Source organism: Oncorhynchus masou, chromosome 17 (genome assembly GCF_036934945.1).
Source record: "Oncorhynchus masou masou isolate Uvic2021 chromosome 17, UVic_Omas_1.1, whole genome shotgun sequence".
Classification (NCBI taxonomy): domain Eukaryota; kingdom Metazoa; phylum Chordata; class Actinopteri; order Salmoniformes; family Salmonidae; genus Oncorhynchus; species Oncorhynchus masou.
In genome coordinates, this window is record NC_088228.1 from 8,541,774 (window position 1) to 8,559,005 (window position 17,232).

At 43.4% G+C, this 17,232-nt stretch overlaps 1 protein-coding gene across 6 annotated transcripts in view; it reads right to left on the reverse strand.

Annotated features, from left to right (window-relative positions):
* The window catches only part of LOC135558385 (abl interactor 1-like), a 36,517-nt gene that overhangs the window by 2,582 nt on the left and 16,703 nt on the right, over positions 1-17,232 (reverse strand). Inside the window, exons 3-10 of one of the 6 annotated variants that reach the window (XR_010458351.1) lie at positions 13,764-13,940; positions 9,940-9,954; positions 9,462-9,574; positions 9,023-9,163; positions 8,514-8,614; positions 7,514-7,726; positions 3,353-3,436; positions 271-458 (exon numbers count right to left, since the gene is read on the reverse strand). Coding sequence is in view for 5 of the 6 variants with exons in the window: in XM_064992146.1 (XP_064848218.1) it covers positions 3,000-3,436; positions 7,514-7,726; positions 8,514-8,614; positions 9,023-9,163; positions 9,462-9,574; positions 13,764-13,940 (1,182 nt within the window). In the remaining variant the exon portion in view is untranslated. Of the gene's footprint in view, positions 1-270; positions 459-2,014; positions 3,437-7,513; positions 7,727-8,513; positions 8,615-9,022; positions 9,164-9,461; positions 9,575-9,939; positions 9,955-13,763; positions 13,941-17,232 lie in introns of those variants that run through there. The other 5 variants (XM_064992149.1, XM_064992148.1, XM_064992151.1 and 2 more) reach the window with 5 other exon arrangements.

Sequence of the window (17,232 nt, forward strand, 5' to 3'; positions counted from 1 at the left end):
CAGTGAGAGAGAACAACTGCTGGGAATAGGGTTGTACTAGGATAACTTAGAGACATCACAGTACAGACTCAGTACTGATATTATAGTCGGCCTAAACCCACGATATACAATTTGTGGGTGTATAGTGTGTACTGCACTAAATTGGCCATCCAGATTTGGATACGTTTGACCGTCTGTGTCCACAGACATTTACTTTTGTAAACAGCCCCTGAATCATGCCGAAACAGCGATCAGTGACTGGTCTCTCTCGGTGGTACCAGTCAAACTCACCCTTCTCAGCGTAGGCCTTGGGGGCCCAGTGGGGGTCTCTGTCAGAGTAGGGGTCATTGTAGTGCACTACGGCCGCCTCCTCATCCCCCTGGTAGTCCACGGGCGGGGGCGGGGGAGGGGGCGAGGGCTCGTCAAACATGACCACGTCCTCGGGAGGGGGCGGTGGAGGGGGACCGGGTCGTCTGTAACTGGATGAGGACGGGGAAGAAATGACGGACATTACGGAAGTGGAATTTAATCGACTGGTGTAGTAATTATATTTTTTTTCTGTGACATCAATAGGGTCAAGGGTTACTCCTGACCATGTGACCTGACCAGGGAAAACCTCCTAAATATACAGTACCAGTCAAAAGTTTAGACACCTACTCATTCAAGGTTTTTTCTTTATTTTTTACTATTTTCTACATTGAATAATAGTGAAGACCAAAACTATGAAATAACACATTATGGAATCATGTAGTAACCACAAAAGGGTTAAACAAATCAAAATACATTTTATATTTGAGATTCTTCAAAGTAGTCGCCATTTGCCTTGATGACAGCTTTGCACAGTCTTGACATTTTCTCAACCAGCTTCACCTGGAATTATTTTCCAACAGTCTTGACGGAATTCCCACATATGCTGAGCACTTGTTGGCTGCTTTTCCTTCACTCTGCAGTCCAACTCATCCCAAACCTTCTCAGTTGGTTTGAGGTCGGGTGACTGTGGAGGCCAGGTCATCTGATGAAGCACTCTTCACTCTCCTTCTTGGTCAAATAGCCCTTACACATCCTGGTGGTGTGTTGGGTTATTGTCCTGTTGAAAAACAAATGATAGTCCCACTAAGCGCAAACCAGATGGGATGGCGTATCGCTGCAGAATGCTGTGGTAGCCATGCTGGTTAAGTGTGCCTTGCATTCTAAATAAATCACTGACAGCGTCACCAGAAAAGCACCCCCACACCTCCTCCTCCATGCTTCACGGTGGGAACCACACATGCGGAGATCATCCGTTCATCTACTCTGCGTCTCACAAAGACACGGTGGTTGGAACCAAAAATCTCAAATTTGGACTCATCAGACCAAAGGACAGATTTCCACCGGTCTAATGTCCATTGCTCGTGCTTCTTGGCCCAAGCAAGTCTCTTCTTCTTATTGGTGTCCTTTAGTAGTGGTTTCTTTGCAGCAACTTGACCATGAAGGCCTAATTCACACAGGTCTCCTCTGAACAGTTGATGTTGAGATGTGTCTGTTACTTAAACTATGTGAAGCATTTATCTGGGCTGCAATCTGAGGCAGGTAACTCTAATGAACTTATCCTCTGCAGCAGAGGTGACTCTGGGTCTTTCCTGTGGTGGTCCTCATGAGAGCCAGTTTCATCAGAGCACATGATGTTTTTGCGACTGCATATGAAGAAACTTTTATTGACTGACCTTCATGTCTTAAAGTAATGACGGACTGTTGATTCTCTTTGCATATTTGAGCTGTTCTTGCCATAATATGGACTTGGTCTTTTACCAAACAGGGCTATCTTCTGTTTACCACCCCTACCATGTCACAGCATAACTGATTGGCTCAAATGCATTATGAAGGAAATAAATTCCACAAATGAACTTAACAAGGCACACCTGTTAATTGCTGGTTGAGAGAATGCCAAGAGTGTGCAAAGCTGTCAAGGCTAAAGGGTGGCTACTTTGAAGAATCACAAATATAAAATATATTTTGATTTGTATAACACTTTTTTTGGTTACTACATGATTCAATAATGTGTTATTATTCTACAATGGAGAAAAATAGTAAAAATAAAGAAAAACCCTTGAATGAGTAGGTGTGTCCAAACTTTTGACAGGTACTGTACGTATGCCAATTCAAATCTACAGTATGGTTTTCCATGTTTAGGTTATATATATTAATATATATATACACAGTATATTAAAGCAGGGTTTTCCATGTTTAGGACATACTGCCTGTACCTACAGTATAATACATGAATACCATGCATGCAACAAGTATAATTCCAATAACCAGTTGTCATGGAATCGTTATGTCAGTCTTATGACAGGTTACCATCTACATGATGTATCGCACACAGGCTGCTCATATAGTGTTGTCAAAATGTCATATGAGCTCAGCTCTGCCACTCCAAACTGAACAAACAACTTCCAAATGCCCCTACCAGTATGTTGCTTCTGAACATTATACAAACAAATCATTAATTCAGATATTCTATTTGATGCATTATCCTGATCTTCCAGACATGTGATTACCTGTACTGGCCAGCAGATGGCATGACAGAGCATTCTTCTTAACTGTATTTTATTTAACTGGGCAAGTCAGTAAACAACAAATTCTTAATTACAATGACGGCCTAGGAACAGTGGATTAACTGCTTTGTTCAGGGGCAGAACAACAGATTTTTACCTAGTCAGCTCATGGATTCAATCGAACAACCTTGCGGCTCTAACCACTAAGCTACCTGCCGCCCCGGAAGAGACCCAGTAGTTCAGAGACCTATAGCTCCTGAAGGTCTAAACGCTAACTAATGACCGGAAGGATGAAACTGGGATCTGAAAGCTGGAAAATCCACTAAGGTCACCTGAATAAGGACACGGAGGCATTGGGAGGGTCACTGTGCCCCGGGTCTGATTAAAACCGTGCTTGACTTGGCTGAGACTATGCAGTTTTCCAAACCTTAAGTCAGGTGTGTTCATTGAACAGAAATGGAACCATAGAACACTCTCCACTGTCTCTCAGTGACCATGGCAACAGACAAGACATGGAAGGGGTGTGTCTAAAGGCAGTAGGGAGCGTGTGAAAAAGGCATGACAGACAAGACATAGAAGGGGTGTGTCTAAAGGCAGTAGGGGGCGTGTGAAAAAGGCATGACAGACAAGACATAGAAGGGGTGTGTCTAAAGGCAGTAGGGGGCGTGTGAAAAAGGCATGACAGACAAGACATAGAAGGGGTGTGTCTAAAGGCAGTAGGGGGCGTGTGAAAAAGGCATGACAGACAACATAAAAGGGGATTAATAATAGGTCCTGGTCTGATATGTAGGACTGAGGAAGTCGTTTTGATGTTACCCGTGTGTGTGTGAGAGACTTACTGGTCTCCTGAACTCTGGCCACAAAGCCGGTCAGGGGGATCTGAGGTGTCAGCTGGACCATAGGAGGAGGAGGAGCTACAGACACTGGAAGCAGCAACAAGGTCAGGCACAAAGAGGGACAGACAGAAAGACCAGAGACAGACAGACCAGAGAGAGAGAGATAGACCAGAGAGAGTGAGAGAGACAGACCAGAGAGAGACAGACAGACAGAAAGACAGACCAGAGAGAGAGACAGACAGGCAAGAGAGTGAGAGACAGACAGACAGAGACCAGAGAGAGAGTGAGAGACAGACAGACCAGAAAGTGAGAGACAAATAGACAGATCAGAGAGTGAGAGACAGACAGACAGGCCAGAGAGAGACAGACAGACAGACCAGAGAGAGACAGACAGAGACCAGAGAGTGAGAGACAGACAGACAGACCAGAGAGTGAGAGACAGACAGACAGAGACAGGCCAGAGAGAAAGACAGACAAACAGACCATAGAATGAGACAGACAGACAGAAAGACAGGCCAGAGAGAGAGAGACAGACAGAGACCAGAGAGTAAGATACAGACAGACAGACCAGAGAGTGAGAGACAGACAGACAGAAAGACAGGCCAGAGAGAGAGAGAGACAGACAGACAGACAGACCAGAAAGTGAGAGACAAACAGACAGATCAGAGTGAGAGACAGACAGACAGAAAGACAGGCCAGAGAGAGAGACAGACAAGACACCAGAGAGTGAGAGACAGACAGACCAGAGAGTAAGAGACAGACAGACAGAAAGACAGGCCAGAGAGAGAGCGAGAGACAGACAGAGACCAGAGAGTGACAGACAGACAGACAGATCAGAGAGTGAAAGACAGACAGACAGACCAGAGAGAGACAGACAGAAAGACAGACCAGAGACAGAAAGACAGACCAGAGAGAGACAGACAGACCAGAGACAGAAATAGGGTGGAGGGGAAGGTGTGAGAAACACAAGATAAATATGCTTGTCAGAGATCAAAACAAAGCAGTAAGACACAGTGTGTGAGTAAATAGTGTTTTTGCTTCAGCTTTTTTCAATTAGCTACTATGACTTTATTATCAGAGCATCTTCCAAATGTATATTTTATCTAGGGTAGTGGCAAGTTACAGATACAACAATAAAACGAGTGACACTGAAACAAGACAATAAGAAAGATAGAAGCAGAATATAAATGCCTTGTGGGATGCTTGTTCTCCATAGACAGTAAAACATGCCCAGCGATGAGGTTATCACAACCACAAACTGGTTGAAATTATGTCATTATGATGTCTTTTCAACCAGTTTTCGCCACTAGGTATGTAGACAAACAACATGCAGCACGGTAACATGATATCTCACAGTACTCTATCAGACACCCTGTTGAGTTAGGTACCATTTCATGCATAGTTCCCAATATTACAGGAATGATTTGACACAGTTTGCAGGCCACTAGGGCCAGTATGAAAAACTGTTGAAATGACATCATTACAACCAGAAACTGTTGAAATGACATCATTACAACCAGAAACTGTTGAAATGACATCATTACAACCAGAAACTGTTGAAATGACATCATTACAACCAGAAACTGTTGAAATGACATCATTACAACCAGAAACTGTTGAAATGACATCATTACAACCAGAAACTGTTGAAATGACATCATTACAACCAGAAACGGTCGAAATGACATCATTTACAATCAGAAACTGTTGAAATGACATCATTACAATCAGAAACTGTTGAAATGACATCATTACAATCAGAAACTGTTGAAATGACATCATTACAATCAGAAACGGTCATTTGAACTAGTTTTGAACTACACTCAACTGTCTTCTGATAGGTGGCTGACATCAAATCAGTCACGTTTTTACCTTTATTTAACTAAGCAAGTCAGTTAAGAACAAATTCTAAATTTCCATCAATGATGGTCTAGGAATAGTGGGTTAACTGCCTTGTTCAGGGGAAGAACAACAGATTTTTCCTTTGTCAGCTCGGGGATTCAATCTTGCAACCTTTCGGATAATAGTTCAACGCTCTAACCACGAGGCTACCGACACCGAATACAACAGGTGTGGGTAGCACATACAGTGAAATGCTTACTTACAAGCCCTTAACCAACAATGCAGTTGTTGGTTACATTATCTATTTATTTTTATCCTAGAAATCGAAGGAAAAAAAGACATAATTAAAAACAATTATAATTTAAATTAAAAAATATATATATATTTTTTTTAAATGTAAATAAAATAAATAAATATAAAAATAATAATAATAATAATTGAAAAACAAATAAAACTAACAAATATTTAAAGAGCAGCAGTAAAATAACAATAGCGGGGCTATACACATGGGGTACCGGTACAGAGTCAATGTGCGGGGGCACTGGTTAGTCGAGGGACACAATTACTCCCTTCACTCTAACCCTGGTGTTATAACAGATTGTTCCCACCAAAAGGCATGACAGATTTTTACCCTTCATCTGGAGAGCTACTGGGTGTGCAGGCTTTTAATCTAACCCTGCAGCTCAGCATTCTGGGGAGATCTTGAAAGCATAGTTACAGAGGCCTTCAGACAGTGTTCATACCCTTTGACTTATTCCTTTAAGAGATACTTTTATAACCAGAGTATGCAGCATTGGTTTCATGTGCACCTGTATCGCCTGACTACATGTATCACCTGACTACATGTATCACCTGACTACCTGTATCACCTGACTACCTGTATCACCTGACTAACTGTATCACCTGACTAACTGTATCAACTGACTACCTGACTACCTGTATCACCTGACTACCTGTATCAATTGACTACCTGTATCAACTGACTACCTGACTACCTGTATCACCTGACTACCTATATCACCTGACTACCTGTATCACCTGACTACCTGTATCACCTGACTACCTGTATCACCTGACTACCTGTATCACCTGACTACCTGTATCACCTGACTACCTGTATCAACTGACTACCTGTATCACCTGACTACCTGTATCACCTGACTACCTGTATCAACTGACTACCTGACTACCTGTATCACCTGACTACCTGTATCACCTGACTACCTGTATCACCTGACTACCTGTATCAACTGACTACCTGACTACCTGTATCACCTGCGTGTTAGCCATTTGTGGTCATTTTATTTAACTAGGCAAGTCAGTTAAGAACAAATTCTTATTTACAATGACGGCCTACCCGGCCCAACCCGGACAACGCTGGGCCAATTGTGCGCCGCTCTATGGGACTCCCAATCAGCCTGTTGTAATACTATCTAGCACTGAGATGCAGTGCCTTAGACCACTGCGCCACTTATACACAAGTGCCAGTGGAAAATCATGCTTATAGCTAAATAGTTAACTAGCCAAATAGCCAATTCAAAACATATTGTGTAGTTTGACTGGTTATCTACTATAGTCAGTCCGTTGTCCTCTCACACAATGACTTTTCCAGGATTTTCACTGCAGACCAACAATTTGCTATAACTGGCCAAATAACTCACCAGCAATTATTATCAACAAATGTGTGAACATAGCAAGGCTCGCTTTGATCTAAAAAAAAACGCATCTCGTGACTCCATGATTAAAAGACCCCCCGTGCCTATCAACGCAAGCCGACAATAATTATACTCTGATGTGCTCTGCAGAGACTGGGAGGACAGTGAGCAAAACATCACATCTGGAGGACACTTTGATCCAATTCTGATTGGAGGAGCCTAATTGTTTGACATTGGGAATTTAGATTTTTCCAATTCGGACAACTTAAATCTATAATCTGCTTGTCCAACAATGCATTTGACTTTCCCCGGGTAAGCAGACAAGCGTTGATGTGGAGCCCTGAAACGTCGAGCTGCCTTCAGACACATAGACCAGTCACCCAAACTTGTCCACCTCTTATGGGTCAATGTTGTGTGTGTGCTGACAGAGATACTGACAGCCTTGGTTCGATGTCTGTGACGTTCGTCTTAAATCTCCTCTAGTCTGTCAGCTAATGTGGGCGTGTGGACTTCTGTCTTCCACTGCCCTGAATGTCCTCCTCTTTTAGCTGAAGTGAAAGTGAGCTACCTCTATCCAGGACACACAGTGACCGGGCGGCCTATTGACGTTGTTCTTTGGTCAGACTCAACATTCCTTCAACCACAAAACTCCTTTCCATGGTCTTACCTGAGTTCTGGGGGTAGGCAGGGCCCCCGTTGAGGTGGGGCTGCTGGGACATGGAGAAATGGGAGCTGCCGGAGGGCGCCCGGCGGTAGGTACCCGTGGCCGACGCCATGGAGGCTGAGGAAGTGGCTGAGTTGTGGCGGGAGACCTGTCGTGAGATGGTGCCAAACTGGGCCATAGGGATGGGACCCAGGCCTGGGCCTTGGTGGGCCGCTGCTGTGGTTGTTGGGGTGGGGAAAGGGGAGAGTTATAGGGAGAAAGAAGGTAGGGGAAGGAAGGTGAGTGAACTAGGGAATGAGAGAGGTAGAGAAGTATTTGGCTTTCAACCTCAGGTCATTTGTTTATATGTGGATGGAAGAGACTCGGCTGTGACTAGAATGCCCGAGTACAACAACCAAACCAGACAGAAAAAAATACTTCTATGGAGAAGATATAATGTGCTGCCAAAATCTAATTAAAATATTCATCTCCATCAGGATCCAGATGGACAGCAGATGCATCACACAAGGCTAAAACAAACTGTCCAGAGAGATTCCACACTGACAGAACAAATAGGCTGCTAAGAAAAACCACTAGAGTTAAGTGCCTCGTCGGCTCAGGGATTCGAACCAGCAACCTTTCGGCTGCATATTTTGACAAGCTGATACAATAAACAAACAAATGGCTAAGTTCAAGACAAACCAGAAGCAGGCCTGATAGAAGTAGGAGACGCTATACAGGACGGACAGCTAAATGCTAAGCTAACAAAGAAGCTACAATAACAGAATGGAAGGTTAAATGCTAAGCTAACAGAGAAGAGAAGCTACAATAACAGAATGGAAGGTTAAATGCTGAGCTAACAGAGAAGCTAAGGTAACAAAATGGAAGTCTAAATCCTAAACTAGGCGACCAGAGATGCTAGACCGAGAGAAAGGCTAAATGCTAAGCTAACAGACAAGCTACAATAACAGAATGGAAGGCTAAATGCTAAGCTAAACTGAAGGATATGTATTGCTTGGCTCACCTGGTCCCAGGCTGGGAGGGGAGGGCGTGGGCACGGCCAGAGGAACACTAATGCTGCTGCCACAGCTGTTCTCTCGCCCCCCGCTACCTCCACTGCTGCCACTGCAGAGAGAGAGAGACAGAGACAGAGAGAGAGAGAGATTGGGATGGGGAAGAGGTAAAGAGAGAGAGAGAGAGAGAGAGAGAGAGAGAGAGAGAGACATTGGGATGGGGAAAAGGTAAAGAGGGAGTGATGGGGATAAAGAGATTAAAACAGAGGGATGGTGAGGGAAGAGAGGGTGTCAGACAACCTGTAACAATGGCAGCATGAGCTCCTACCACAGTTCAGCTTGCTCCTGTACAACATAATATGTCAGAAATAACATATCAAATGTGTGGGACATGGTGTGTTTTAAATGTATTTTTCAGTGATTAGTGAAAGATGGTGTGTTTTAAATGTATTTTTTTAAATGTATATGTGTCTGTGAGTGAATGAGTGTGTATGTGTACTTGTGTGTGTGTGCAAGTAACCTGTGTGTTCTGGGTCTCTGGTTGAGGGAGGCTGTGCGTGCAGGGCTGTGCTGACTGCCGAGTCGGGCAGGGCTGGTCATGTAGTCGTTGGGGACTGTTGGCGGCTTGACTGGCTCCAGGGTCTTATAGGAGGTGTTTCGCCTGGAGAGGACACACACACACACACGGAGAATACTAAGTGCACGTCAACTACACAAGCTCACGCTCACACACACACACACACGGAGAATACTAAGTGCACGTCAACTACACAAGCTCACGCTCACACACACACACACACACACACACACACACGGAGAATACTAAGTGCACGTCAACTACACAAGCTCACGCTCACACACACACACACACACGGAGAATACTAAGTGCACGTCAACTACACAAGCTCACGCTCACACACACACACACACACACACACTTTAATTTCTGGACAACCTACCCAAGAGTTCCACGACCAGCCATGGGCGGGCTCGGGGGTTTCTGTGTGGGCGGATTGGTCCTGGATAATGTCCCTCCTCCTCCTCCCCTCGTTGGTTGGTTGTTGCCTTGTTGCTATGAAAAACAAAAACATGCGAGACTCAGTCCTAGGTGGCCTACTGATGTTCAACCCATTACTAAAAGAGGAATTAGTGGAAGTAGCCCATATACTGTATGGTGAAGCTTATGTGGAAACGTTTTGCTTAGTGTTTTAGAGTGTTGTGGCGGTGGATGGATGGTCAATAACAAGGTCTGTGTATTGTTGGATTGATAATTAGATAGATCATTGGGAGACATCACAGGGACCTTATATTAGGACATCGTCATGGCAAAAAAAGGCTTTTAGAATGACGAATATAATGATACTGATGTCATGAAACAATGGTGATCTGGAGTAATGGGCCCAAAGCATCATGGGTAGGGAGAGAAACAACTCTTACCTTGGCTTTAAGCCACTGAGTGCAGGCAGTGAAAAGAGAGGAGAGACAAAAACAACAACATGCTCATTGGTTAACAGAAGAGACAGTAAGAACTACAGCAGTAACAGGGTGTAATCATTGGTTAACAGAAGAGACAGTGAGAACTACAGCAGTAACAGGTGTAATCATTGGTTAACAGAAGAGACAGTAAGAACTACAGCAGTAACAGGTGTAATCATTGGTTAACAGAAGAGACAGTAAGAACTACAGCAGTAACAGGTGTAATCATTGGTTAACAGAAGAGACAGTAAGAACTACAGCAGTAACAGGTGTAATCATTGGTTAACAGAAGAGACAGTAAGAACTACAGCAGTAACAGGGTGTAATCATTGGTTAACAGAAGAGACAGTAAGAACTACAGCAGTAACAGGTGTAATCATTGGTTGACAGAAGAGACAGTGAGAACTACAGCAGTAACAGGTGTAATCATTGGTTAACAGAAGAGACAGTAAGAACTACAGCAGTAACAGGGTGTAATCATTGGTTGACAGAAGAGACAGTGAGAACTACAGCAGTAACAGGTGTAATCATTGGTTAACAGAAGAGACAGTAAGAACTACAGCAGTAACAGGTGTAATCATTGGTTAACAGAAGAGACAGTGAGAACTACAGCAGTAACAGGTGTAATCATTGGTTAACAGAAGAGACAGAGAGAGAACTACAGCAGTAACAGGTGTAATCATTGGTTAACAGAAGAGACAGAGAGAGAACTACAGCAGTAACAGGTGTAATCATTGGTTGACAGAAGAGACAGTGAGAACTACAGCAGTAACAGGTGTAATCATTGGTTAACAGAAGAGACAGAGAGAGAACTACAGCAGTAACAGGTGTAATCATTGGTTGACAGAAGAGACAGTAAGAACTACAGCAGTAACAGGGTGTAATCATTGGTTAACAGAAGAGACAGTGAGAACTACAGTAATAAAAGGAAAGGTTCATCCCCAAATTGTTGCCACAAAGTTGGAAGCACAGAATCGTCTAGACTGTCATTGTATTGCTGTTGACTGGAGCAGCTCCGGCAGGGTAGGAATTTGATGAACTGACTTGTTGGAAAGGTGGCACTATGACGATGCCACATTGAAAGTCACTGAGCTCTTCAGTAAGGCTATTCTACTGCCAATGATTGTCTGTGGAGATATCATGGATGTGTGCTCGATTTTATACACCTGTCAGCAACGGGTGTGGCTGAAATAGCCAAATCCACTAATTTGAAGGGGTGTCCACATATATTTGTTTAGACAGTGTAGCTCACTGATTAAGAGTAGAGAGGGAGATCTGACTTCTCTAATCAGCCTATACTGATCCTTATCAACGGCAGCTAACCAATATCTAGCTTCTGCTAATACCTGCTCCCTAATTCAGATAGTGCACAGTTCTGTCTGTCAAATGCCTGATTTAGATTCTACTGGAAGCGAGCTGTTGTTGTCAGTCAGTGAGTGAGTGAGTGAGGTCTAATACGTGACTTGGGTTTACAGTAACTGGTGACAGACGACGAGTCTTAACGTTGCGAAGCTCGGCTGTCAGGGGGAAGTATCTGACACTAGGGGCAAAGGTCTGTCAGCAATGACTGGTGGGGGGGGGGGGCACGATAACTGGGGAGGATAGGGGAGTGATTAGTTATTCAAGGTCCCGGGCAAGCCCCGAGGACTCCTCCTGCCTCAACATGGGGGAAATAAGATGTGGGGATGAGCTGTTCACACACACACTCATTTGTTTTGCTACAAAAGCTCAATGCATGTGTATCATGAGACTAAGCCAAATGTGTGACTGCGGTCTCTTTAGAATGTAGAGCAACAGATGTTAGACGAACATCTACAAGTCATTATCACATAGCCGGAGTAATAGAGACATTCCTTCATGCATAACACACCATGGAGACTATGAATATCAATGACAGAGAGACAGACAGACAGACAGACAGACAGACAGACAGACAGACAGACAGACAGACAGACAGACAGACAGACAGACAGACAGGCAGACAGAGAGGCAGACAGACAGACAGACAGACAGACAGACAGACAGACAGACAGACAGACAGACAGACAGACAGACAGACAGACAGACAGACAGACAGACAGAGAGAGAGAGAAATTGGGATGGGGAAGAGGTAAAGAGAGAGAGAGAGAGAGAGAGAGAGAGAGAGACAGAGAGAGACAGAGAGAGACAGAGAGAGACAGAGAGAGACAGAGAGAGAGAGAAATTGGGATGGGGAAGAGGTAAAGAGAGAGAGAGAGGGAGAGAGAGAGAGAGAGAGACAGATAGAGAGAGAGAGTGAGCGAGAGAGACAGATAGAGACAGACAGAGAGACAGAGACAAAAATTGGGATGGGGAAGAGGTAAAGAGGGAGTGATGGGGATAAAGAGATTAAAACAGAGGGATGGTGAGGGAAGAGAGGGTGTCAGACAACCTGTAACAATGGCAGCATGAGCTCCTACCACAGTTCAGCTTGCTCCTGTACAACATAATATGTCAGAAATAACATATCAAATGTGTGAGACATGGTGTGTTTTAAATGTATTTTTCAGTGATTAGTGAGAGATGGTGTGTTTTAAATGTATTTTTCAGTGATTAGTGAGAGATGGTGTGTTTTAAATGTATTTTTCAGTGATTATAGTGAGACATGGTGTGTTTTAAATGTATTTTTCAGTGATTATAGTGAGACATGGTGTGTTTTAAATGCATTTTTCAGTGATTATAGTGAGACATGGTGTGTTTTAAATGTATTTTTCAGTGATTAGTGAGAGATGGTGTGTTTTAAATGCATTTTTCAGTGATCAGTGAGATATCCAAGGGAGAGAGAATCAAAGATGAAGACTGAGCCAGAACAGAGCTGAAAGATTATTTTCCCACAATTCATGTGGGATATGATGGCGTCAGCACTTGGCCCAGATCAAGCTGTCTGTCTCTCTCTCACACACACTGGTCTACTTGTACACATACGAATGTCTCACACACACACACACACACACACACACACACACACACACACACACACACACACACACACACACTAACTCCCTTACTAGAAGAGCCGTTTATTGATTAGCTTGATTGAATTAATGAAATGGAAGTAATGAAATTGTAATAACATGACTGTTCCACTTATGAATCCTGTGCTACTACACATCGGAGGGAAGGACAACTGTGACCCCAGTGGATTAATTGCAATGAAGGATGTGAAGCCTGTCGTGAAACAGAAACCAGCACAGATACTGCAGTATTACAGACAGTATGAGGCACTCGATCAAATAGCTTTTATTGCTCCTGTCTGTAACCTGTACAAGTGAGTAGTGAGAAATGGAAGTCATGTCCCACTCAGAGTGGGGTCACAGCCAGGGAATCAGCATTATTGACGGTGATCCTGGAGAAAGTAGGGTTATGTGCCTTGCTCAAAGGGGCAGACCAAACCAATGTTTTAACTCGTCAACTCTGGGATTCAAACTAGCAACCTATTGGTTACTGGCCCACCGCTCTAACCGCTAGGCTACCTTCCGCACACTTGGGCTGATGATGTCATGACTCCAGTCTGTTGCTTTTACTTTAAGGGGGAGTGGGGGACTCTTACATTGACACTATGGTGTCTGTCTTCTTTAAAATACAGAAGACTTACTTTGACACCGTGGCTTCTACTTTAAAAAACAGGAGACTTTTACTTAGACACCGTGGCTTCTACTTTAAAATACAGAAGACTTTTACTTTGACACTGTGGCTTCTACTTTAAAAAACAGAAGACTTTTACTTTGACACAGTGGCTTCTACTTTAAAATACAGGAGACTCTTACTTTGACACCGTGGCCCACGTCGTCCAGCAGTGTGTAGTCGATGGGCTTCCTGATGTACCGGACCGGCCGCTCAATGTTGCCGGGGGCAATGATCTTGTGCGTGCGCGACGTGTTCTTATTGGTGGTCAGGATGCCAATCTCTCGCCTCGCCACCTTCTCCTTGTGTATGTCCACCGTCTGGATGGAGGGATGGAGAGTGAAAGACAGAGAGAAAGAGACAGAGAGAAGGAGAGGATTAGAAACCAGGAAGAGGAAGGAGTGCTGTGACTATACGCAGTCTGGTGTGTTTGTCATAGATGTTTACGACAATCATTACATTTTGCTATGCCTGTTTAATACCTCCATTAATTCATGTTTATGGCAGCATTAAGTAAGCTTATAAACGTTTTACACTGTTGGACAAGAATGCCAGTATTTCATATTTAGTCACCGAGGACATAACAGCATTATTCATCCCTTAGAAGTTTAAATATACAGCTTCCTTCCAGTATTCTACAATCCTGGATCTGGGGACCGACAGTGAGCAGATTTTTGTTCCAGCCCCGTATTAAAGGGATACTGTGAGATTCTGGAATTTATCTGTGTGCCGTATGAAGGAAGTTAGCGGTAGTTTCACGAGCCAATGCTAACTAGCATTGCTACAGTACCTGCAGACTTCCAGTCATGGGCGCTAATGCTCGTTAGCATTGGCTAGTGAAACTACCCTTAACTTCTTTCATACTGCATGCAAACCCTTACGTGGGGGAGCCAACAACAACAACAAAAAATTGAAAAAGAATTGGGCATTTTGTCCGTACATCCACAGGCTATGGGATGGTAGTTAGCAAAGCTCACAGAGTGAACACAACACTAAATACTTCCTCCAAGCTAGCTAACCACTGTATTATAATTAAATCACAATGGATTAGCTAGTTTTCATGAAACAGCTGCCTGTGTTAACTGCCGAGTTAGTGCAGTGTCCTTAGCTATGTTGATGTTAGCTAGCTAGCGAATATGCTAACGTTAGCTAGCTAGCTAAACATTTGGCTATGGGCTGGCACTGGCAGTATGGGATTGTGGAGAGTGAATTAAACTTCTTTGTCATCTTGCTAGGTAGTTATCTAGCTGTGGCCATCTGGCTAGTATCAACAAGGCCTTTCGACAAAATAGCAACATTAGCGCAGATTTTTGTATTTATTTCATTTAAACTTTATTTAACTGGGCAAGTCAGATAGCTTGGAATCTTGACCATAAGCAATACGCACGGATATGCATTGCCAAACAACGCTACTGTCACCTTCTGGTTTGGAGTATTTTAACAAGACTGAGTGGCTGAGGCCTTCCAAGTTCTTTGCTGTGTGTGTCTGTGTGTGTGTGTGTGTGTGTGTGTGTGTGTGTGTGTGTGTGTGTGTGTGTGTGTGTGTGTGTGTGTGTGTGTGTCTGTCTGTGTGTGTGTGTCTGTGTTTGTGTGTGTGTGTGTGTGTCTGTGTGTGTCTGTGTGTGTGTGTGTGTGTGTGTGTGTGTGTGTGTGTGCGACCCTGGGCAATGAGGTCACACTTCATTCACTATTCATCCAACTGGGTTAAGTACTCTTTAGTGCTTCCATTGCTGTAGGGGATAGAGATGGAGAACAAGTGCGAGATAAAGAGATCTTTAATAGACAGGGAGTTCATTTGACTCTCTGGATGACCTTATAAAGAAGTCCCTGAGTTGCTGCCACACAAACGTCTCTGTGTTCGATACTACACATTTGTGCTGTGTGATAAAAATAGCAAACATGGTCATAACTTCTTTCCGGAGGAAACCAAATGGTCACACCCAGATATAGCTGGAAACAGGCCCATTTCCTGTCGGAATCAGAGCGTGGGCTCACAAACTAAAAGTTCCTACAGAAAGAGGTTGGCAGAAGAGGGGGGCAAGAGACCAACGGATAGAAAATGTTGACAGAAGATGAGAATGAGAGGACAGGAAAGACAGGAAGAAATAAAGAAAGAGATACTGAAAGGTTTAGCTTTGAGGTTAGAAGTGTGTTAGTTCTACTGTTATTGTTCAGTTGGTCGTTAAAGGGGTGTTCTATATTCTCTGTAGATTGGATCTTCATTTGGTTGTATACCACAAACAGCACCGCCATTAGAGAAGAGCTGCTAAATCCATTTGACCACTGATGAAAAGCTACTGTAACAGAGGTGGTTCTGTGAGCTCGTGCGATGAGTAATCTTAACATTGACGTTTGCTGGACTAATTGAGGGTTAACACACGGCGATCTGGGTTCGATATCAGGTGATCTGGGTGTAATATCAAATCACGCTTGTCTGTTGAAAACACATTCAACCAGAAGTTTGTGTAGATGGCTTTGAGAGTGTCTAGACACAGATAATGCAATCTAACTTTTGAGGGTACAACTCTCTCTCTCTAGCAACAGTTCTGGTGTAATCTCTTCACTCTGATAAACATCTGGCTGGTATTTAAAAGGCCGCCCCAAGAACAACCAGCCAGCACATCACAGAACATATGTTACATTGCCAAAGCAAGTGAAATAGACAGTAAACAAAGGTTAAAAAAACTATTAAAATGAACAGTAAACATTTACACTCCAAAAGAATAAAGACATTTCAAATGTCATATTATGTGCAAATAGTCAAAGTACAAAAGGGAAAATAAATAAACATAAATATGGGTGTTTGTTCTTCACTGATCTTTTCTTGTGGCAAAGGGTCACAGGTATTTCACTCGGTAGATATGGGAGTTGATCAAAATTGGATTTGTTTTCAAATTATTTGTGGATCTGAGTAATCTAAGGGAAATATGTGTCTCTAATATGGTCATACATTTGGCAGGAGTTTAGGAAGTCTCTCTGTCTCTGTCTCTGTGTGTCTCTGTGTGTCTCTGTGTGTCTCTGTGTGTCTCTGTGTGTCTCTGTGTGTCTCTGTGTGTCTCTGTGTGTCTCTGTGTGTCTCTCTCTCTCTCTCTCTCTCTCTCTCTCTCTCTCTCTCTCTCTCTCTCTCTCTCTCTCTCTCTCTCTCTCTCTGATGGGAAATGTTGAGGATGAAGTCAAATTCATCTCTATTGTACAAACAAACAAACAAAAAAAAAAAATTCTGGTGCCCTATTCTGTTGGTCAAATATACAAGTCTAATAATTAGTTTAATTATCAACCCAAAATTCATGACAAACACTGGATTAGGTTGCATATCAAAATATCTGGAATCATTCCTGCTTGGACGTGTTAGATGTAACAATGTATTTAATGAGTACCACGTCAGTACTCTATTACACTTCTTAAGAAGTACTGTGAATTAATTTATTAGATGATTACACATGTTTCTATTTGGTTATTGGATCTCGACCCAATCATGGGCTGGTGCCAGAAACTGAACAATGTCGTGGCACCAGTGACACTGGGGGAAACACTTAAGACTGGAGCCCTGGAGAGGATTTGGCCAAATCACTTCCAATGACTGTTCCAATTGCGAACGCAGCCTAATCCTTC